This window comes from Hemibagrus wyckioides, linkage group LG08 (assembly GCF_019097595.1).
Source record: "Hemibagrus wyckioides isolate EC202008001 linkage group LG08, SWU_Hwy_1.0, whole genome shotgun sequence".
Taxonomy (NCBI): domain Eukaryota; kingdom Metazoa; phylum Chordata; class Actinopteri; order Siluriformes; family Bagridae; genus Hemibagrus; species Hemibagrus wyckioides.
The window spans coordinates 11,143,547-11,167,300 of NC_080717.1; the positions used below are offsets into that span (position 1 = coordinate 11,143,547).

At 37.9% G+C, this 23,754-nt stretch overlaps 1 protein-coding gene across 4 annotated transcripts in view; it reads left to right on the top strand.

Moving 5' to 3' along the window:
• The window catches only part of frmpd3 (FERM and PDZ domain containing 3), a 115,659-nt gene that overhangs the window by 87,660 nt on the left and 4,245 nt on the right, over positions 1–23,754 (top strand). Inside the window, exons 3-16 of one of the 4 annotated variants that reach the window (XM_058398087.1) lie at positions 6,911–7,023; positions 8,517–8,671; positions 9,004–9,106; positions 9,280–9,325; positions 10,337–10,441; positions 16,109–16,216; positions 18,436–18,567; positions 18,738–18,857; positions 18,943–19,079; positions 19,892–20,018; positions 20,786–20,875; positions 20,956–21,135; positions 21,221–21,356; positions 22,703–23,551. In XM_058398087.1, the coding sequence (XP_058254070.1) occupies positions 6,983–7,023; positions 8,517–8,671; positions 9,004–9,106; positions 9,280–9,325; positions 10,337–10,441; positions 16,109–16,216; positions 18,436–18,567; positions 18,738–18,857; positions 18,943–19,079; positions 19,892–20,018; positions 20,786–20,875; positions 20,956–21,135; positions 21,221–21,356; positions 22,703–23,551 (2,329 nt within the window). In that variant the 5' untranslated portion in view covers positions 6,911–6,982. Of the gene's footprint in view, positions 1–6,910; positions 7,024–8,516; positions 8,778–9,003; positions 9,107–9,279; positions 9,326–10,336; positions 10,442–16,108; positions 16,217–18,435; positions 18,568–18,737; positions 18,858–18,942; positions 19,080–19,891; positions 20,019–20,785; positions 20,876–20,955; positions 21,136–21,220; positions 21,357–22,702; positions 23,552–23,754 lie in introns of those variants that run through there. The other 3 variants (XM_058398090.1, XM_058398088.1, XM_058398089.1) reach the window with 3 other exon arrangements.

Here is a 23,754-nt window from a genome sequence, read left to right on the forward strand (position 1 = left end):
AGAAGTTAGAAAGAGAGAATATAGTGGAGGAAACGCTATTAAGAAACACCAGTAAACCAACAGAAACTGTTTTGTTTCCAGTTGTTCCTAACATGGTGGAATGTTTTAGTTTTGTTATAGTATGTGCTAACTGATGAGTTTAAAAAAATAAGAAGTGCTGTTGTTGTCACGTTCACCACAAGAGAGAGCTGGGGGTGAAAACACAAAGGCTTTACTAGAAAAGATGATAAACATAGGATATGCCAACGCAATAGGGAACAAATGTCAAAAGGGGCAGGTAATGCAGGACAAACGGAATAGCTAAGGCAAGTCACTCGTTCCACTTAAACAGTAATAATACTCGCCGCTGCCACTGGCGAGTGAGGGCATTAAATAGGTGCCGGCGAGATTGGTTGCAGGTGGTATAATCAGAAGTCCGGCGATTGGGACGTGGAAGCGTGGCGGAAGCGTGACAGTTGTATTGTCTTCAGAGAAATCTACAGCTGATAACATGATTAATTGGACTAGCCTTAATATATAATATGTTTTCTTCCACTCAACCAACTTCCTCTTCTTCTCCTTCCTCAATGTGGGCCTCATACGGCTGCCTGTCCTCTCGTTCTGTTCCCATATCTTTCTCCATCTTCATCTCTATCTTCTTCTTGCCCTTTTTCTTCTAAGTAGAATAGTATATCATTTATCTTTTTTTATATTTCTTCATTCAACTGTGAAATTTTGTATATGCAGAGCAAACTTTTGAAAGGTGTGGAAACACTTGAGCAAATTATGCTTCCTGTGCTGTACTCTATTCTTTACCACCCAAGCTGACATTAATTTGGGAACAAATGTAAAATATGTTAATGTGAGAAGATTGTATGTTGAAACATTTTATACACATTTTTGTGTGCCAAGTTTGGAAAAAATAGGACATAGTTGTTCTTTTTTTTCTGTTAATTGGATGTGAACTTTGAATAAGACACTCTAGGTCTAGTTCTAGCATATTAAAAGCTGTGTAATGTCTTTTGAAGTCATGGACACATTGCTTCTGGTGTTTTGGGTGCAGTGTTTGAGAAACATAGCATTTGTTTGTGCAAAATTATTGGAAATATGCAATTTGCACTTGAACATTTGACATAGTTGGGACAAATGTGTTATATCAGTAAACAGTAAATCCATATCCAATTACAAAAGCAATTCATACCACATAAAAAAAACAGTAACACTGCATATGTGAATCTCTATTTTTGGCTCAAAAATGTGTTTGGTTACTACACTGCCACTGAAAACCTAAATAATAAAGTAAAAATATAATAAAATGTAAAAAAAAAAAATAGCAAACTCTTAAATAGGAATGTAAAGTGTATCTTCACTGTTTGGAAGACCAGGATGTCATCTTTTTCTATTTTCTAGCTGCTGGTAGAAATACATATTGTGGCTCAAGCAGTGAAAAGATGTATGGCTTTAAATGCATCCAGAGTACACATCATCTTTAAATGTTGCTTTATTCCATCATTTATAGACTATTATAGATATTTTCTGTCATACAACAGGTCTCCAAGTCTCTCTGTCTCATCCAAGTGTGCATTTTGTCTTAAGCTGACGGAGGTATGGAATTTCTTATACAACTGTTGTTGTGATTGAGACAAAGTTTGAGCCAGAAGCTGTAACCTCAATTTCACATTAAATTAACATCATCTCAAGCACTGTACAGTCTGTTTGCTCTTGACTGCTTACATGGCAGACCAATGTTTATGGACATATAACTTATTCGGTTCATGTTTATGTTAAGTCATCCAGTCATCAGGTATTATTGCCCTGGCAAACATCATCATGAACTGTGCAACTTCTAGTCAGACTAAACCCCCTCCATCGAAAACATCAATCACTGGTGTTAAGCTGCCATCCTGCACAAGTGAGGACTCAGTTAATGGCTCAGGCTAAATGGACACCATCTGGCATTAGCAGGGGAGCAATTTATGCAGTATAGTGAAGAAGGTGAATGACTGCCATCTTCTAGCAGGATCCAGGCATGTGGTCTGATTTTTGGCCCTATCAGCTTTTGTTTGTCCTCTGTACAGATGTATTATAAAACCACCTACTGCAAGGATAGATAAAATCTAATGCTTTCATTTCTGCTTTGCCAGAGAGTCAAATGCCAACCATAAGATATTTTTTAATCCTCTAACAGAGAAGGACTTTTGTGCACACACAAAGGAGACATCTCTATAAGCAATGCTGCTTTATGTTTGAGCTGGTTAGAGAATGTATGATTGACTTGGTTGTAGAGATTTGGCAAAGCTAAATACTGAATCTGTAACAAAATGCAAAGCACAGAAAGAGAATGTTAAACTGTTTCCTGCAGGGTTGCACCTGGTTTTTATGCATCATTAGTATACGGGTTATGCACCCAGGATGGATTTAAAATGGATTTACATCTGATTGCTCAAAGAACTTCATATACAGGGTGTCCCCAAAGTCTTCTCCACACATAGGGGAAATTAAAACGTTTTAGTAAAATGCCTTCCAAAATTCTTCTAATTTAGTCTTTAAGAATGCCTTTGACAAAAGAAGAATGTACTGACATCATTCTCATGGCTGGATCAGGAAGCTGTCATAAGGTTACAGTGGGCTTTAACAGGAAACATGGCAAGCAAATGACACTAGTCAAACTGGGAGCCAGGTTGCGACAGACGTCTGTGTGTTCTACAAAGAAAAAAAACAACAACGTTTTGCTAAAAAGTGTTCATTTCCCATATGGATGGAGACTATTGAGACATGCTGTAATATAAGCTTATAATCATAATTAAACCTAATTAACTAAACTACACTAAATCCTTTGCTAACATTGTATGTCATAGCACATGGTGCCATCACATAGCATTGATGTGGTAAAGTTGGTGGATAATTAGAATATGATTATTTGCTTAGTAAGACGTGATAGAGCAATATGGCTAAAATGTCAATGCTAAGAGGAATGACATGACCAGTAACAGCCACATTTTCTTTATTTATCATTTATCATAGTCTTTAATATACATTACTACATACTGGGGTTGCCATGCATCACTTCAGATCAAGCCAAGCACTTAGCAGAACAAATCAATGTAATTCTGGGTCTCAGGTCTTTTTTCACATGAACTATTGCAGCTTCTCAAGCAGATTCTTTGCTGCTGTTTGTTGCAGGCAATCACATGTATTTATGTAAATTATTTACCTGAAGACAGCTCATTAAGGAAAGAGTTTTCAGAAACATTCATAGATTTTCACTGCATTTCATTTACTCTGCATGGTCTGATTAGTGAAGTGGTGCGATGGCTTGTTCAAACAAGCTTGTTCAAGTTGGAAACTATGTGTGTTTATTCTTAGCTTAGATTTAAAAATTTGAGTCTGTGCAAAACATAGCATAGCTGTGTTAAAGTTATGTGTTAAACTGACATGTTATTTATGACCATGAACAAATGACTAATGGTTAACATTAAAAGGTAACTGAATTTTTAATGTAACTGGATACTTGAATACACCTATGTGTAAAAATATGTCCACTTAATGTCTGTCTCTCTCAGTGTTGTGTGCTATAGAGATGAGCGCTCATGCACACATGTCTATGACATAAAAGTTTGCATGTTAGATAGATTTAAGTATGTGCTGATACTGCTACAGAAATGTATAAGTGAATCTCTCAGCCATAATCATGTGAGATTCATTCCCTTGTGTGCTTATTAAATTAATGGAACTTGAAATATCAAGTCATCTGGGGAACAGTCACTAATATATGACAGTCTCTAAGTAACTGAATATGAATACATGAAGTCATATTATCAAGGACTGTAGAAGTCAGATTTTCTGGCTAACACTAAACTTACTCAAAACCTATTCCACTAAATAAACATTATTCCATAAAGAAATTATGTTCTAATGGTCCGCACTTGGTGTATAATATGGTTTTGGTTTAATATTCAAGGATTTTTAATATCTGGAATTTTTTCAAGCTTAGAATTTTTCTAGCTCCATACCTAGACAGCAAATGACTAATAATGTGCGAGCCGCCTCTTTATTGGGTTTTAGGTCATCAGTCACAGATGCTGAAGTTTCAGAGACAGCGTTCAAAAAAATACTTTTCCATTTAAAGCTGTTCCTTAAAGACTGCTCTTTTGAATTTCACAAGCTGATCATTGTGGGTGGAACTTGGATAAATTTGCAAAGATGTTGGAACAGTTAAGCTGGCAAAAACTGTAATGTTTTGGTGGAGTTATGATTTGACTGCATGGCACACAAAACAGAGAATTCCAGACGGTCAATGACTCGCAACAAATTGGACAGCATCTGGCTGTACAAATTTATGTCTAGAGAAGACTGAACAGCTTGAAAAAAGTTGACTGCCAAATGCATGAGTGCATTTGTATTCAAGAAGAAAAATCTTTTAAACCTAAAGTATAACAGTGCTTCAGAGAAATTCTAACAAACACATCTCTGTAGACTCAGTTACCCATGTTTTTTAAGAAATCTCTTCTGTTCAGGAAAAGAATAGAGGCCCCATGACTTGGGTTGTCAGAGATGTTGAGTTTCATCTCTTCAAAGTACAATGGGGCAAACAGTTCTTAAAGACTCTCTTTAGTGATCTCTGTATCTGTAATGAAAACTGAAGCTATCATCTGAAGCGGTCAATTCATCATCCCTCACTTCCTATCAAGCCTCTGCGGTGGTAACCATGGCAACAATCAGGCTTTCTAGTGCCCTTGGGATGTGGTTTCTTACTGCAATAATTGGCCTGTGACTGAACTGTTTATTTCAGACCTTTGTGCAAGTATTTTCTTGAATACTTATTATATAAAGCTTCCTCTTGATGCTCAGACTCTCTACTCAGAATCAGTCAGTGGGTGCATCCTAAAACTCTAATTGATTTCTCAATCCAATATCTTGCAGCCTGTTTCCCAGAAATCGATTGAAGTCCACAATCTTTAAAGATGAACCAAATTTTAAAATCAGAGTAGTCAAGGACTGAGGAGAGGACTCAATTTGTAAAAAGAATACACAGGTACTCGCAAGTAATACAAGGGTATGATATAAATGGCCAAAATAATATAAAAAAAAATAAGAAAATAAAGAATGAAGGAATTGTTATTTTAAATGATACAATAATATCAACCACAAATAAAAATATTAAATTAAATTAACAATGGGTCCAGATAAAATCTTGAGTAAAAGTCAAATTTATTTTCATTGCTTTAAAAACTGAGACGTAAAGCGATGAATAGAACCTTGTTTAGACTAAACCAACATTTCAGCATGTTGATGTGCATGAATGATAATGTTTAAGGCAGTAAGTGACATCAATAATATTCCTCCTGTCCTCTTTTCCTGTTTCATATCCTTTATACTGTATACTTCTTCAGAGGGAGAAGAAAGGAGATGCACTTAAAGAAATGAGTTGTGTTTTCACGTATTTTGCACATCCTCTACACTCTCCAAAAACCCCAATTTCCAGAATCACCAGTCCAAAATCGCACCCAATTCCCCCAGTTTCCTCTAGCTCATGGCCAATTCTTATTGATCGCATTTGTTACTTATTATACCCAGTACAGCGAAGACTAGTTGTACTTTATTATTAAGCCTTCATTATTCACTATATATTTTCTATATTTGTGTATGAATTCTGCTTTCATTCTCTGGGTTTGCCTCACCAGTTATACCAGTGTTTATTCAGATTTTTGTTATTTTAATTGCTTTTGTCTTTTGTACATGTACATGAACTTCACATTTGAGTAATTGTGTCTAAAAATCATGTTAGACTTTGTACATTTTACATGTAGATTTTCCAGTGTAGTCCATTGTTTTTATGTTTTTCAGAATTCATTTTTGACTTTTAATTTTCATGCGTGCTTTTTTTTTCCACGCAATTAATTTTTTCAAAATTAATTTTTGACATGCGTCATTTATTTTATGTTAATTGTGGTTTTATCACATGTTGAAATACACTTGCAAGATACAGGTAAAGATAATGGCATTACATTATACCGCTAATGCATACAAAAAGCGTTTTTTTTTTTTATTCTGTTTTGGATTTACTGTTTCTGTCTAGTATTGGCTTCTTATCAGAGATAGTTATGTGCTCTCATCAGTGCTCTCATAAGTCCTCCTTGACCTCCACACAGGATGTCTGATTTTAAGGAGCATATCGACATGGCTAATAGCTTACAGACTCTGCAGGCACTTAATGGATGGTGAGATCTCTGTGCCTCATATATATTTAGGCACAGAGACCCACACACACACACACAATGGGAAATTGAGATTATTTGTGCCGCTGACTGAAAGACAAAACACAACTTTTAGCATCTCCCCTCCATGACCCCACACTTGACTCAAGTTTGCAGACAAATAAAACCAATTTCAGACAAAATAAACAAGGTTTCAGACAAAATAAACATTTTTTGAAAGCATTGTTTGTTAAAGCTTTTATGCTGAATAATGCAGTCAGAGGCTATCAAGGCATTTTAGATGAAAGCATCCCAGTTCTCTTTTGCTGAAGTTTTGAGTTCATGTTTCAGTGCCCGTAGATGTGATTTTGTTAGATGTTCAAAAGGAAGAAGAGAACACTCATTTAGTACAGGAGGAGGTATTTAAAGAAGAACATGTGGAAGAATATAACCCAGAGCATGATGCATCATCTTCAGATGAAAAAGAAGCTGAAAGTGAGACATTTTTGTCATAGAATAGGAAACTCAAATGGTCCTTGTCACTGTTTGACAACCAGAGCAGGATGGCAGCACAAAATGTCATAAGGATGAGCCCAGGGTCTTACAAGACGTCACCTCAATATTCTACATGTTCATCGTTCCTGCCATGCATTAAACTATGGCAGTATTTCTGAAATAAACCTCCATATAACCGTTTTTTATCTTCTTTCTTTCTTTGCTCTCTACCTTTTCAGGTGAATGAGTGCGAAACAGAGAGATCCTGTGGCAAAGAATCACTGCTCCATCCTGTCCTCTCCTCTCAGGGCATGGCCCAGGTCCAAGATGGACACACAAAAGAATGTGACAGGTGAGCTGCTTAGTTAACATTGAAAAGCAAAGTGATTTAGAAGAGCCTAATTATGCAGAGTGTGAAGAGTGTGCAGAATATTAGCTCCGTAAATAACTTTCTCAACATAGCTAATGAAGCAGAAGATGGCAAAAGAAAGATCTTTTTTTCCTCACTATTCAAACACAATTCCTTTTTGTTACCATGGAAAGCTAATCATATTTAGGACTAAGATCTAGCTTCATTTGAGATACGTTTTATTTAGCACAGTTTAATTAAAAACAGGTATTATTAAAAAAATTAACAGTTGACAGAATGCTCTCATGTAATATCGCCACTGCTACTAATAGCTTTCATTCACATTCAAGTCACATTAACATTTTTATGAAGCCATCTATGCTATAAGCTTAACAAGAACACTAGCAGGCTTTACAATTTAGGCTAGTACTGCTAGCTAGCAAACTGCTAACTATGCTACTAACCTTCATTTCATGGTAGCTACATTAGCACACATTAGCACTACCTGGTAAGTTTAGTCATTGGCACAATATGGAACGGTTGAAATACAGCAAGCTGCACTAAGAATTATTATGGTAATGAATAATATTAACAGAAACAGATTTTTATTCATTTTAAACAAAATAGCTGTAAATTATGCTGGGGACACTAGTTACATGACTGCACCACTTTTTGGACGTGTAGTCTATTAAAAAAACTTTAACATAATAGGCTACATACAAAACTAATCAAAATTCTTTCTTTAAAATAATTAGACTATATCTCTGATTTCTTAGTATGGTGTCTGTAATGATAAAACTATTGCATCTGGATGGCTTTAACATGGCACAACAGAGTCTAGCAGGGCTCCACATACAGCAATATGGCCAGATTATTGTACCATAACATTATTTATAGAAAACTCTATTTATGTTGTGGCATATTAGAACATTTGCTGAATATCGCTGTCATTACCAACCCTAATGCTAACGCTAACCTCCTCGGTGAAGACAGCTCGTAAGTGGTGTAAACCATATCAACAAATTTAAAAATATTTCCAGTGCTTCCAATTATTTCTTGCTTACTTTAGTATTTAAAAAAGCTATCATGGATTTAAAACTAAACTGTATCTTTTCCATGATATTCTTGTCCCCATAGTTCCTATTTTAATCTATTGTTTTGTTCAAAATTCCTTAATTCCTAAACAAAATTGTTGAGAATTTAGCTACTTGCTTTATTTATGCTACAAAGTCACATTTTGATACTCACTTATTTATATTTCAAAGATTTTGTTCATGAAATTTGACCCAGTCACACATACACACACATGCCTTCAGGTGGATCTGTGGGTTTGGATTTTGCAATCATACCCACCAGGGTAGTATACATTGCTAATAATTAACCTAAAAACAAGATATTTTCAAACAGATTTTATAACTATTTTGCTACAGAATCAAATGCCTGGGTCAACGGGACATTGTTAAGTAAGGGTTAACTCTTATGCTGTTTTGTCCCAGTCCTGCAATGTTAGAGGAGAGTCAGGATGGCATGGACAGTGGTAGCCTGACGTCTGGCATAGCTCGACAGGTCTGCATCCAGCGCCACCCGATCCACGGCTTTGGCTTCATTGCCGGCAGCGAACGGCCTGTCATTGTACGCTCTGTCTCTGCGGGTAGGACACGTGTCTCTAGCAGGACCTGGGGACCAGACGTCTGCAGCCCACTGGGACACAGCAGCCGTCTGCTCCACCAGGCCACCCAATCTCATCTACGCTAAAAGTGACTGCTTGTTTTATTGTATACTCGTATTTGAATGTCTCAGGTGCACTGTGCAATGCACTTACACTCAATAACCCAAAGCATATCATTACAATTCTAATTGAGTTGCTATATCATTAAGGTAGAGGTGATCCAATTGGTGGCATCATGAGCAGGTATTGAGAACAAATGATCTCCCACAGCCACTCTGCATAAAATACACACCTTCTGTTCATTGGATTTGCAGACGGACCATCTGACGGCAAGCTCTTTGCTGGTGATCAGATCCTTGTCATCAATGAGGAAAACGTCAGTGACGCACCTAGGGAGAGAGTCATAGACCTTGTAAGGTAACATCCTTTATTGTCAGCAAACGTGGAAGGGGCATTGTCATGATACATAACTGACTGTTTTATGTGTTGCGTATTTTCTGTGTCTGCATCACACAGCACAGTTTATATCAAGTATGTTCATTTTGAATTGTTGCACCTTACTCTCTTTCATCTTATGTCTCTCTTTACAGGAACTGCAACGATTCAATAGTTCTCACTGTATTGCAGCCCCTACAGGTGATGGAATCATCCATTGCATCTATAACTCAATATGTTTCTCACTCAACAGCAACATTTATTGCTAAGCCATCTCCACTTTTTTTGGTCTGTAATTTAGGGGGAAAATTGCACATGTACAATAATATCATGAATTTTTTCTGCCAACTTTGCCTAATTATGTGGTCTTGTGCATTCATGCATGTAATGAAACTTTAATGTGAATTTATATAGCAAAATTATTGATTTCCATAATTATGAAAACCCTTTCCCCTCACCATTTGTTTCATATGACTGTTCAGAAGAGATGTGTAGACTTGCCAAATTTTTACTAAGAAATCTCCATTACTTTTATTAAATAATAATAGAGTAATGATGCAAAAGTATCTAGTGAAAAGCTTAAAGTCATATGATACTTGAGATAAGGATCAGTTTCATGATGGTGTAAATAAATAAAGACAACATAATGAGTAAATGCACGCTTTAAGTATAAAATCATATAAACACCTTTTCAAATTTATGAAGGATAAATATGCATAGCATTGTTTGCTAGCTAACTTTATCTTATAAAGCTAGCTAGTTAAACTAGTTAGTATATCTTATAAAGCTAACTAGTTTAACCAGATGAAATAATCCTCTAATCAGTGTAAAAACTAATCTGACTGTTCATTACATGCTAGACTTTATACTGGTTTTGTTGGCAGATTAGCAAATCAAGCTAACATTCACCAGACTCACCAACAATAACCTTCAAAGCTATATTTGTTGAAATGTCTCTATACACATTTAATGAAAGGATCATGCAAATCATTGGTCAGTTTATTGCTTACTAGTGTGAACAAAGTGTGAGAGTATAATTTATTTAAAGTGAATCATGTGACTTGCATGTTGTATGTTATTTCCCACCTGAAATGTCCACATAACATCCAACAAATTAAAACCAAACACACTTCTTACCAGTTTCCTTAAATTTTTATGATCACATGAAACAAAGTCATTGACTTCTTCTTTCTCTCTGTTTTGTTCCCTTAGTCGCCTAAATCTGCCTTCATAAGTGCAGCCAAGAAAGCTCGCCTGCGAACCAATCCCCCCAAAGTGCGCTTTTCTGAGCAAGTGTCCATCAGTGACCCAGACTCAGTATGTCCTGCTGCCTGTCACGCTCATTTTTTCCCAATTCATATCAGTGGTAACGTGCTTGGGGTGGTTTCTGAAATGAGAATCATAAAATATTTACAAGTAACACAGCACTGGGATACTGGGGAACACCATGAAAGCTATCATCAATATTGTGCATTCACTTGTTTTTAAATGTCATGTGGCCCATGGCAAAATTATTTAAATTTGAATGTTAATATGTTCCTCAGTGGTTGGCCTTCATGGTGCCATGTTGCTGTCATTTCAGACCCTACTCATCCCATTGCATCATACTGTAGCTCCATTATCCAGGTGACCAAGCATAAATTCAGTCTCTGTGTAGACCCATTCCACCATACTAAGGAGCTAAGGGAAATGATATAGAAGCCTCTAAGCTGTTTTGACTCCCTCATTCTCACCTAAGTGCTCCTTTGACTGTGAGCTGTCACAGCTCATAGCTTGAAGTAAACACACTGCATATTTTGTTCAGGTTATATTAAAATATAGGCTTTGAAAATGGCTTGGATTAGGGTGTGGTTCCAGGGTTGCGCTACCCAAATTCCATCCAAATACATTAGGACTCAAGCCAGAGTGGGACATTATAATAATTCATGAATAAAAAACATGTACCTTCCTTCTGTTGTCCAGAAGGTGAAATGAGACCAAACATCCACAAAGCATTCACCACACCTTTAATGTACTGTACCTGGCACCAAAATTGTGCAGCACCTTCTAATGTCTATTAATTACATAATGGAATCATAAAGGCAAAATGGCAAATATAGAAAGCTCAGTAGTGTGCTAGGTATAATTAGATGAAGATCAGAGAATCACTGCAACCAGCCACAACCTAGTTTTCCAATAACAATTAATGTTGTTTCTAGGAGTCCATTCATTTGTAGCTTTTCATTTGCGCTAAAGCTGCCATCTCCTCTAGCTGGATATGGACATGGGTCAGTAGTGCCCATGATAACATTTCCTTCCATGGGTTATGTCCTATACAGTCTCATATCTGCCTTGCGAGCAAGGAAGAGTGAACACAACACCCTTGGGTGCTGCGAACACCATATTTAAAAAGAGGAAGAATGGGAGGGGCGTGCAGCTCTCCTGGAAGAAGAAGCTCGCTGATCAGGCCTAGAGGGCCCAAATCGGTAAAGATCAAACCACCTCACCCGAGCCTCCCAAATCATTTCAGTCCATCTTGCGCGATTGGCAAATGGCAAACTAGGGGACTGACTAGCAAGTAGTCCTTTCTAGAGAACAAGAAACTATAAGGGAGTTGGTCAGGTTTCATGTTCACACCATTCCATGTCACAATCCTCACTTCATACTCATCAGTTCATTTTGATATTCTTGAATCTAAAGTGTTATTAGGAATCAACTCACCGGCTTCCATCACTTGCATTCATCGAATGACCTTTACACATCTGCTGTATGATGGTGGCATGTCATGTCAACAGGGGACCAAAATCAGGCACCTTAACAGAATTAAGCATGAAAAGAAGTATCCTTGGCCAAGAAGCAGGCCAAAAGAAAGAAAACTTTAAAAATGAACAAAGATGAAAATGTCAAGACAGCAATCCAAAGCACTGGGTCAAAACATCATGTAGTTAAAGAGATAATAAAATCCGAATCTCTATAAGATGGTGGCATCAAACATTCTGATATATTTAATGAGTATTTCATCTTGCAGACACTGAAAAATATTAACTTCTACTACAAATAAATACAAATGAAGTAATTATTGCTATCTATTCCACTATCACCAAAAACACAGAGGGAAAATCTTTTGGAAGAATGGTGTTTATCTCTCCCGTTCTGTCCCAGAGACTTGTAGAATCGATGCAAAGGCACCTTGAAGCTGTTCTTGCAGCTCGTAGCAGCCCAACACTTTTATATCAGACCTTATGCTGGTTTTTCCTTTAATGTGTCACCTGTATGTATTGCATAGTAAGTTCTGTATGTACATGGTACTTATGTATAACAAATTTCACATCTCAGTGCACCACTGAATTACACTTGCATGAATAAATTAGCCTCAGAAGCTTAATGCATTAATGAGGTTGTGACACTTTACGGGTGGACCGGAAATGAGGAGACGGGAGGCAGGTTTGGAACAACTTAAAAAGGGTTCTTTATTTTCGTCACGATTTCTTTATAGTTTTGAGTGATTCATTTCTCTATGCTGTATATATACACTATATTGCCAAAAGTATTCGCTCACCTGCCTTGACTCGCATATGAACTTAAGTGACATCCCATTCCTAATCCATAGGGTTCAATATGACGTCGGTCCACCCTTTGCAGCTATAACAGCTTCAACTCTTCTGGGAAGGCTGTCCACAAGGTTTAGGAGTGTGTTTATGGGAATTTTTGACCATTCTTCCAGAAGCGCATTTGTGACGTCACACACTGATGTTGGACGAGAAGGCCTGGCTCTCAGTCTCTGCTCTAATTCATCCCAAAGGTGTTCTATTGGGTTGAGGTCAGGACTCTATGCAGGCCAGTCAAGTTCATCCACACTAGACTCTGTCATCCATGTCTTTATGGACCTTGCTTTGTGCACTGGTGCACAGTCATGTTGGAAGAGGAAGGGGCCAGCTCCAAACTCTTCCCACAAAGTTGGGAGCATGGAATTGTCCAAAATGTCTTGGTATGCTGAAGCATTCAGAGTTCCTTTCACTGGAACTAAGGGGCCAAGCCCAGCTCCTGAAAAACAACCCCACACCATAATCCCCCCTCCACCAAACTTTACACTTGGCACAATGCAGTCAGACAAGTACCGTTCTCCTGGCAACCACCAAACCCAGACTCGTCCATCAGATTGCCAGATGGAGAAGCGCAATTCGTCACTCCAGAGAACGCGTCTCCACTGCTCTAGAGTCCAGTGGCGGCGTGCTTTACACCACTGCATCCGACACTTTGCATTGCACTTGGTGATGTATGGCTTGGATGCAGCTGCTCGGCCATGGAAACCCATTCCATGAAGCTCTCTGCGCACTGTTCTTGAGCTAATCTGAAGGCCACATGAAGTTTGGAGGTCTGTAGCGATTGACTCTGCAGAAAGTTGGCGACCTCTTCGCACTATGCGCCTCAGCATCCGCTGACCCCGCTCCATCACGTCGTGGCTGAGTTGCTGTCGTTCCCAAACACGTCCACGTTCTTATAATACAGCTGACAGTTGACTGTGGAATATTTAGGAGCGAGGAAATTTCACGACTGGATTTGTTGCACAGGTGGCATCCTATCACAGTTCCACGCTGGAATTCACTGAGCTCCTGAGAGCGACCCATTCTTTCACAAATGTTTGTAAAAACAGTCTGCATGCCTAGGTGCTTGATTTTATACACCTGTGGCCATGGAAGTGATTGGAACACCTGATTCTGATTATTTGGATCGGTGAGCGAATACTTTTGCCAATATAGTGTATATATAGCACACACACTGCTTTATGCTGTGCAGCTCTTTCACCCCTGTGGCTCTAGTAATATTCATTGTTATGAATATTTATAAAAATGCATTACTGTTTATTGCATAATTACCAAGTTTTCTAGAACATATCATACCATATCACTAATACTAAAGAAACACCAAATGCTTGCTTAGTTTATTTTGTTTAGTTACAAACACACTGAGACTGATTAAAAAAAAAAAGAAAAAGTACAGTCCCCTCTGAAAGTACTGGACAGACAATATTGTAATTCTATTCATTTTGACAGGAGACAGGAGTCAGAGCTGGAGGTAGCAGAGCTGAAGATGTTGAGGTTCTCTTTGGGAGTGACACGGTTGGACAGGATTAGGAACGAGTACATCAGAGGGACAGCTCATGTTGGATGTTTGGGGGACAAAGTTAGGGAGGCCAGATTAAGATGGTTTGGACATGTCCAGAGGAGGGAGAGTGAGTATATTAGTAGGAGAATGTTGGACATGGAGCTGCCAGGCAGAAGGCAAAGAGGATGTAATAAATGAGGATATGAAGCTAGTGGGTGCAAGTGTTGAGGATGCAGAAGATAGGAATAGGTGAAGAGAGATGATTCGCTGTGACGACCCCTAAAGTGAAAAGCCGAAAGAAGCAGAAACATCTAGATGTGTAAACCACTTAAAACATGGTATTATTTGTTTGAATTGGGTATTTTTTAAATGATCAAACATATTGGAACATAGTCGCATGCCCTTTTGGGCAAAAACAGGTTTCATTTTGCCAAGGTGTTTTCTGTTAGATTGACTGTTTCAACATTTAATAGCTCTGACTGTCTGCTCTTCATCTGAGCCCTGGGTTTTGCCTGTGAAAACTGCATTTGTCATTAAAAAGGATAAACCAACACGAAGACCAGAGAGCTGTCTGTGAGAGAAAAGCAAGCCAAGGAAAACGACTGATGTTGATAACATAAGTTGACACATTCTGAGAGCTGTGAAGAAAAACCCCCAAACAGCAGTAACATCAACAACCTCCAGAGGGAAGGGGTAAAGGCATCACTGTCTACCCTTCAAAGTAGTTTTCAAAAGCATAAATCTAAAGGCCATACAATTAGATACAAACCATTCATCAACAGTAAGAATCAGAGAGCAAGTTTGGAATTCAGAAAGAAATACAGAACTGACCCACAAAAGTTCTGGAACCAAAATGAACCTCTACCGAAGTGATGGAAAAGCCAAACGTGTGAAGGAAAAAAAGGATATGCTCATGATTCATAAAATACTAGCTAATCATTCACCATGCATGGAGGTAGTGTCATGGCTTGAGCTTACATGGCTACTTCTGGAACAGGACCACTAATCTTTATTGATGATGTAACTCATGATGGTAGCAACAGAATGAATTCAGAAGTCTACAGAAACATTCTTTCTGCCAAATTACAGAGCATCCAGAATAATTGGGAGGAACTTCATCATGCAGCAAGACAATAAACCAAAACACACTGGCAACACAACAAAGGACTTTATCAGGGGAAAAGGGAAAGGATTCATTCTGGCCAAGTCAATGACCAGACCTTATATATATTTATACCCACATCACACAAAGTTTAATGAAGCTTTCTATCTATTTTCTAAATGTTGTCAGAGGAGAAATTTTCATCATAACTCAGTTCTATTTGCGTATGAAAATTGAATTGGTTAGTGTTAATATATAATATAAAATTACACCTTTCAATCCATTTACAAGGTTTTTTTTAGTAATATTAGAAAATATCTCTTCCAAATATTCAAATTAATATGGAAGTTGTGGAAACAGAAATAACCTTGAGCCAGAACTCTTCAGCATGAATAAATCTAGCTCCATTGTCTGATTGTGCATACATATTAAAAAGATGCATTGTAGAAATTAAATTGCTCTTTGATTGTTCCAGAGTGTACTCCTGTAGACTCGAAAAGTATTGTTTTATCCTCATTCTGGCATCACTGCTTCAGTGAATTTGCATCAGGGGCCGTAACAGACCTTGTCCTTGTCTAACTTTTGTCCTATTGTGTTGTTCTCCCTTCTCTTTTTCAAGTTATAATTCTCATAACCTTTTTATTTTCCCCTTCCCTTACAACCTACTAAACATCCTTCCTGAGCACAGTGCTTTATGTGGATTTTTTTTTTTGCAAAAATAGAGCCACCAACCAACCTTTTTAAAATTAACTTTTCACATTTCCTCTTTCGTTTTACTTTTTCCTGCTCTCTGTTAGACCATGCTTAAGGACGACTCGTTACTACTTATACCCAACGTGTTGAAGGTGTTTCTGGAGAACGGGCAAATCAAGTCCTTCACGTTTGACAGCCGCACCACGGTCAGGGTAAGCGTGTTTTTTGACTACATCAGGTTTCAAAGCTGCTTTTTATAACCATCAGGGCATTCAGTATGTGTGATTGATGATTAATGGCATACGCGGCTACATAAAGAGAAACTCGGAGTGCAAAAAGCTGCTACAGTAATTCCTTTTGGACTCACCATGAGTTGATATAATGTGCCAAGCTTCATAGATGACACATGATGAATAGCACAGCATTTATATTTTATAAAATCTCAGTTTCTGAACTAAAAATCTCAAACTAATTAAATTCACCGTGAGCCTAATTCTTGGCACAGTAATGTGATTAATTACTGTTATTTAAATGAATCAGTCTTGTCAGTGACACATGAGTGAAAGTAGAAGAGAAAAAACCATTAGTGTCTTTCAACTGACACATCAGGAGGACACAGACATCTCCTAGCTGACTCATTAGGATACATTATTAGATATTTCCAAATCTTTTCTGTCTAACAGGGAGAGATTAGATGTAGACCTCCATCTTAGAGTGAGAAAAAAAAGTCTTGCATCTGTTTGTAATTGTTCCCGATTCATTTAAAATACAAATGTGAATTTAGAACAATGTATTACTTTGAGCGATTCACAATCATTAATTCAACCACATCTGCTCCAAAAGCCTCTTTAATTTTCTTAGATTGCATTATGGATCACTGTTCTGAATGGATTCCGCAGCAAGGGTAATGAACACTCAGGTAGAGCAAAAGGCTCAAGTGCAATCAAGTACAGCCAAAATAGAGATCAGGGATGATGACATCTGAAAAGAAATAAATTATGATCAGGAAGACAACAAAATTAGCATTCAGCTAACTGTTGTATGATGCAATAGCTTAAGGAAAATACATAGAGGTTAAGATGCTCAGTGAGGATTCGCTCTGTTTCACTGAGTGAACCCAATAGCATTGTCATTGATTTAGCCTTCGGTCAGTATTACCAAAATAGATTATCATAATCTGAAGGGGCAGAGAACTGCTTTAGCAAACCTGTGTGTATTAATAAAATGTGTGACTAGAGGTAAAGGAGTCTGTGTGGACAAAAGCCCAACCAACCAACCAAGCACACATGTAATTATTCGCTTCACATCAGTATGGATCCATGATGCACTATAAGAGCAATGCAACTCTGCTAAGTCTCAGCAGGAGGCACTCAGGGGCACCGAGGATACAGCGTTTGCATACAACACATGATTCCCTCATTTATATTCCAAGACCTTTTCCCAAGCACAGCCATGAGACACTAAGAGCCCCCACACATCTGTTTCTAAAGATGAATGCTCAAAGCAGTTCAATCGATTCCACTGTTGCATTAGTAGAGTAACTGCCAAACATGTTTACTAGATAAACACACATTTCTTATTTCTGCCCCATATTTTACACTACACGGTGGACTGGGAAAACCCTTCACATGGTGAATATTCTGATGTTTTGAAATATATACACATATCAGTCGCAAGCATTTTTATGTCTAGCATTTTAATGCCTGCTTGTCTGCTTACCCACAAACTACTAGCATTTAAAGATTTATTCTGTGTGTGGTGCAAGAGGATCATGGACAAGTTTTACACCTGTTAACCAATTACAAACTGAATTGATTAGGCAGATATCCATTTCTCTATCCAACAACTTGATCCAAGTCTGACATTCATTATGTGAAGAAATCACACTGAGCTAGCACAGCTTAATACGTCATTAGGCAGACTGAATATTTTTATCTCTGAGTTTGATAAATTGGCTCTTTACATGAAAGTAAATAAAAAACATTTCCACATCATTATTCCACTTGTGTTCAAGTATCTTCAGTATCTACTTCATCCTGGTCAGTAATGTGGTGTATCTCAGGAAACCTGGCTATGAGGCAGGAATACACCCAGGGCAACATGCACACACACATTCATACCTTGGGGCAATTTAGTCCAATTACTATAAGGATTTTGGAAAAATGGAAAGAAAAACAGAGAATCCAAAGAAATATATTTGGTCAAATATATTTAAAGATTCTTAAAGTTAATGTGTATGTTGCAAAAACCCTGACATCTGATGAGTGTGGCCCTTAAACTTTGTTTGGGGTGAAAATGACTGATTTGTAATATTTCTATAATATAATTAATATAATTGATCTAACATTAAAGATTTTACCATGAAGTGTTAATGTTGATTGATCTGTGAAAAAAAAAGAAAAGTTGATGGTTTCTTTCTTTCTTGTGACAGGATGTCATATCATCGCTACAAGACCGCCTTTCTTTACGCTACATCGAGCACTTTGCTCTGGTTTTGGAGTCCGGAGGACTCGAACACAAACAGAGACTGCACTTGCTGCAGGAAAGCCAACCTCTCTCTCATGTAAGTCTGCACTTAATGTTGGAAATTTCATGCCACAATACCCTTTATTCATAATATGCACTAATAAAAATAACTATTTGTCCATTTACTAACTGTTTTGTAGTTGAGCAAGAAGAGTCTTGTACTCCATATTATTAATACAGGAAGATTTTTATGTTCTGTTACTTCAGGTTGTACATAGAACCTATTTCCAGGGGATGCGTTGTCTATTCCGGATCTGCTTCTTCCCCAAAGACCCAGCTGACTTACTGAGGAGGGATCCTGCTGCATTTGAGTACCTGTACATTCAGGTTGAAGTCCTTTACTCCTTAGCAAGAAATAATTCCACGTTAACACTTTGCTTGTCTAAAACGTTTCAAATATAATATTCAACAGAGTCGCAATGATGTCATCAAGGAACGGTTTGGAATGGACTGGAAATCTGATGTGACACTTAAGCTGGCAGCACTCCACATTTACATCACGGTGTCAGTAGCGAGACCCAATCAGAAGATCTCTCTCAAGCATGTAGAGTAAGTCCTGAATCAATCTCTAGAAATGAATGAAAGATACTACCATTAGTATTAGATCATATGCTTTAGAAATTCTTTGAGAACAGTTCTCAGATCAAGAATACCACAACGCAATGAAGAGTTTCATTTAGTGATTGATTGATTGATTGATTGATTGATTGATTGATTGATTGATTCATTCATTCATTCATTCATTCATTCATTCATTCATTCATTCCTCTTTGTTAAGTGATTTATCCTGCTCGAAGATGCAGTGGATCTCAAGAATACACTCTCAGAAAAAAAAATATATATATTTCTTTATTGCAGTACCCTCAACCATACATATTTTGTACCTTTACTATGTATTTTCACATGAGAAATGTGGATGTAGTATATCTTTAAAAAGCACTTGAAAGTACCTACAGTAAATGGACCATGATATGTTTTTTAGAGTAAAGCATTAAAGCACACTAGATGTACATTGCTAGGTTAAAAATACATACGTAAGGTACACTCTTGAGTCTACCACCTCAGTGACTAGGAAAGGTACCATTTAGCAACCTTTTTCTGAGAGTGTAGGGGTGATTTAGAGTAGCTAATCCACCTGTTGGCCTGTTTTTGGAGAAAACCATAAACCCATAGACACAGGGAGAATATGCCAAACTCCACAAAGACAGTAATCTGAGTTCAGGATAAAAGTTTGGACTCTGAAGCTGTGAGGCAGCAACACTACCAGCAGTGCAAACATGGCACCTTTAAAGAACACAGTGTTTCTAAAAATACATGTTTGTGAAAGGCATGAAAGCTCAACTGCCTTACCTTTTTTTCAGAAAAGAATGGGGTCTGGAACCTTTCCTTCCTCTTACCTTGTTGCCAACTGTCAAGGAGAAGAATGTCTGCAAGAGCCTTTCTCAACTTCTCAAGACTTATCAGCACCCTCCACCTGCTGGCAATAAGGTGCAGACATTGTACAATAAACGTGATGGTAGTACTGCTGGAACCAAAATGTCCTTTGGAGATTAGATAAACCGTTTGTATCACATTAAATAAATAAATAAATGAAAGCATCAATACTAACAGTTACATATTACCAGTACAAATCTGTTTCAGCCTATTCATATAAATGAAACTAATTCATTCATCAGGTTTGGACAAAAAACAAGCTTAATGCATTCCATTCAACGATCTTTGTGGCAATTCAGTGGTGCAAAAATGCTGCGAGTAAAAGTATAAACATGAATATCAGCAACTCTGTAAATTTGTATGGGGAAGAAAATGCTTTACGTCCACCATTTAACATCTGCAAGCATGCAGAACTCATGATTGACTACAAGGCCTGAAGATTTGATTCAAAGACACGACTTTACTTTCATCGTTAGTGATGTTCAAACACTTCACTTGTTCAAACACTGTTGAAAATTATTGCACACTCTCTTTTTATAACACTCGCCTATTCAGATTAAGTTCTTCAGATCAAAGTTGTATTTACTTTTCAACTATTATTTATCTATTATTTATATGTAACAAATATTACATAGAAACACTCATTATACTGTACATGCTATTTTAAAGGATAGTGCATGCTTTTTGTGTCTTCAGTCAGGTTGGAGTAGAAACACATTGCCCCCTGCTGGTCTGAATGGTTTATTTTTCACTTTCATTTATTACGATAATTTTCTACACATACATTCATTTATTTATTTATTTATTAATTATTTTTTAAGGTGCCCCCTCTTCAAGGAAAGTTACAGTACATACGTGTGCTAAATGACCTTCCACCCTTTGGAGGCTTGTTATTTCATACAGTTGGACTGGTAAGAATGGCTTGAGCTTAATAACAATTGCTTCTTCATCACTTCTTGCATTTACGATTCTCTCTTTATCTGTCTCCAAGGATGAAAAACATACAGCCACTACACTGTTGGTAGGGCCGAGACATGGCATCAGTCATGTCATTGATCTGAAAAATAACCTCACAACAGTCTTGGCTGAATTCAGCCGTGTAGCAAAGGTGCAGCTGTTCCGGGAGCACCAAGGGGTAGCCCGTGTAGAAGTGGCTATTCTTGAGGCTAAGGTATGGCACTAAACTCAAATGATTTTTTTTATTAGAGGACTTATAATATTTAGACATGTGTGTTATTTTGTTGCTAATTGTTCAGCCCCTGGTCTTGCTGATGGAGTGGCCAGATGCATCAAACTTTGCCTGTTTGATTTCTGGGTATTACAAGCTCTTTGTGGATCCCAAAAGGACCATCTACTACAGGACACCTGGTCAATCTCATATGATCAAGGCAGGTATGGTAGTACTCACATCCTTGTTGTTTTTTTGTTTGTTTGTTTTTTTTAAATAAGGGCAGGAAATTCATGTCTTTATGTTGATATGTAGTCAGAGAGGAGCAGCTATTTTCTTTCTGTTGTTATATTTCATTTCTTATATTAAAGCTGCTGTAATCGTTTTTAAGGATTTTTGGTCTAAACTTGAGACATACCAGATCAGTCACTTGTTGGTCACCTAGTCCTGGCCCTAAAGTGTTACACAGCATTGAAATAAGGTGTCAAGTGCAATTCCATTTGTTGTAATAGAATGGACTAGTCTAATTTGTCTTATTTTTTAATTAATTTTATTAACATATAGCAAAAATAAATGAAATTTAGTGTGTCTCTTCACTGCTATACTGTCTATTAATTGGCAGAGAGTATGTTCTGGTTCCACCATTACTGACAGCAGTTTACACTACAAAACAACCTAAATAAATTAACGTGTTGAGAAAATAAAGGAACTGATCTCTGGGCCAAATAACCGTGAACCTTGGTGCCACATTTCAGTGCTGTTGAGACTTAAGCGCTGAGGGCTTGAAAACTCATGCTGACTTGCTGTGCTTTAAGCTTACAGGTGGTTATGAACTGGTTATGATATATTAGAAGCATTCAAGAGAGTGCACAAAGGTGACTGTAATAAAATAAAAAATGATTTCAACATTTCTTGAAACTTCCAGAAAAATAATTTTAATTTATCACATTAATATCACTTATTGCATATGTCATTTTTGTTCGATCTTATAAAGAACACCAAAGATGTTTAGTTGACTATGGAAGTTATTTGTTATCCTTTAAAATTAAACATCATCAAACACACACATACATATATGGAATATATGTATATATGGAAGTAAGCAGGGACTTCTTACAGCAAATTTAATAACAGGAAATATATGCTCCTCAGTAAGTTATCATACAGTATTGCCTGAATTGACATTAACGTTTCTTAAGTTGTCTGGGATTTGCATTAGTCATGAGAATCACTCATTTCTTCCTGCTGTTCTCGATCCTTCCATCTTCATTTCAAATTAATCCATGGATGTTTGATCCATTTTCTGTTCCCAACTGAAACAACATTCTGGATTTGTCCATTTCTCTGACCTAAGAACATACATCCATAATGTTAAACCATACATTGGATGCTATCACCATCTACTCTGGTCTGCCTGTGAGGATGACCACATCACATGACATTCCAAAAGACTTTTCTTCAGCTTCCATATCTGTGGTCTCCCTCAGCCTCTGCTTTTCCCATCAGGACTCACGCCCATCTACCATGTAACTCTTGCCTTTTCAACTCTTCTGATGGTTCTGTTCTTCAGATTTCAGAAGCCCCCATCCTCATTCCCGCTCAGTGTCAAGTAGCAGTCGACGTGAAGAGAGGGATGGTTTGTCCAGAGAGGCATCACAGAAAACATCAGCACCACCACCACCATCACAACACCTTGGCCTCTGTCACATACATTTGAAAGAGCAGCAGCAGCTACAGGAGCTCCAACTGCAAGCAGAGGAACAGCTGGATATTAATGAGAACTTCATTTCCAAGTCACAGAACCGTTCACGTGCCAAGTCCGATCCCACCCTCAAAAGCACTGAATCAGTGGCTGGTCCAGAGAGCCCAACTCAGGACAGCTCAGGCTTCAGAGGCAGGGCCAAAACAATGGAGAATTCAAAGCGCACAGGGAGATTCTTCTGTGACTCTTGCAAGGCAAAGCTTAAGGCAGGGGGTGTGATAACAGAAAAAGGCACATCTGGGAAACAGGCTTTGCAGTGTGCCTCCTGTGAAGGTGGAGCTGTTGATCTCATGGCTCTTCCTCCTCCTGGCAGTGAGGAGGATGAAGAGATTGAGGATGGAGGAGGGAAGCTGCAACCTCCTCCTCCCGCAATAGCAGCACCACCTCCAGGGTTTCGAGATAACAGCTCCGATGAGGATGATGCTAAGAAGAATCGTAAGGCTGCTCCTACAACTGGTGCTATCGCAGCGGCAGCACCTCTAGCAGATACCCAAGAGAAAGTACCGGTCACATTAATTGATAATGTGGCCCCGAGGACAGTGCGAGACCATGCTCAGGAGCTAGATGATGCTTTAGTGTCCACTCTGCAGGCACTGGAAGCACTAGCTGCATCAGAGGACTACCCTCATCATCAGCAGCAGACTCCCCAGACAGCAGGTGGACATACCAAGTATTCCTAATAAGACAAGATGTCCACAATCTATTTGTTGCATACATGTATTTTATGGAATAATTAAAAACATTTTTAAATGCAAAACATGAAAGTACATAGTAAACGTTTAGAATAGCACAAAGTTTCCACAGAAACTAAGTGTTTCAGACCAATGCCCAAACATCATGTTTCTCTGGAAACTTTGGGT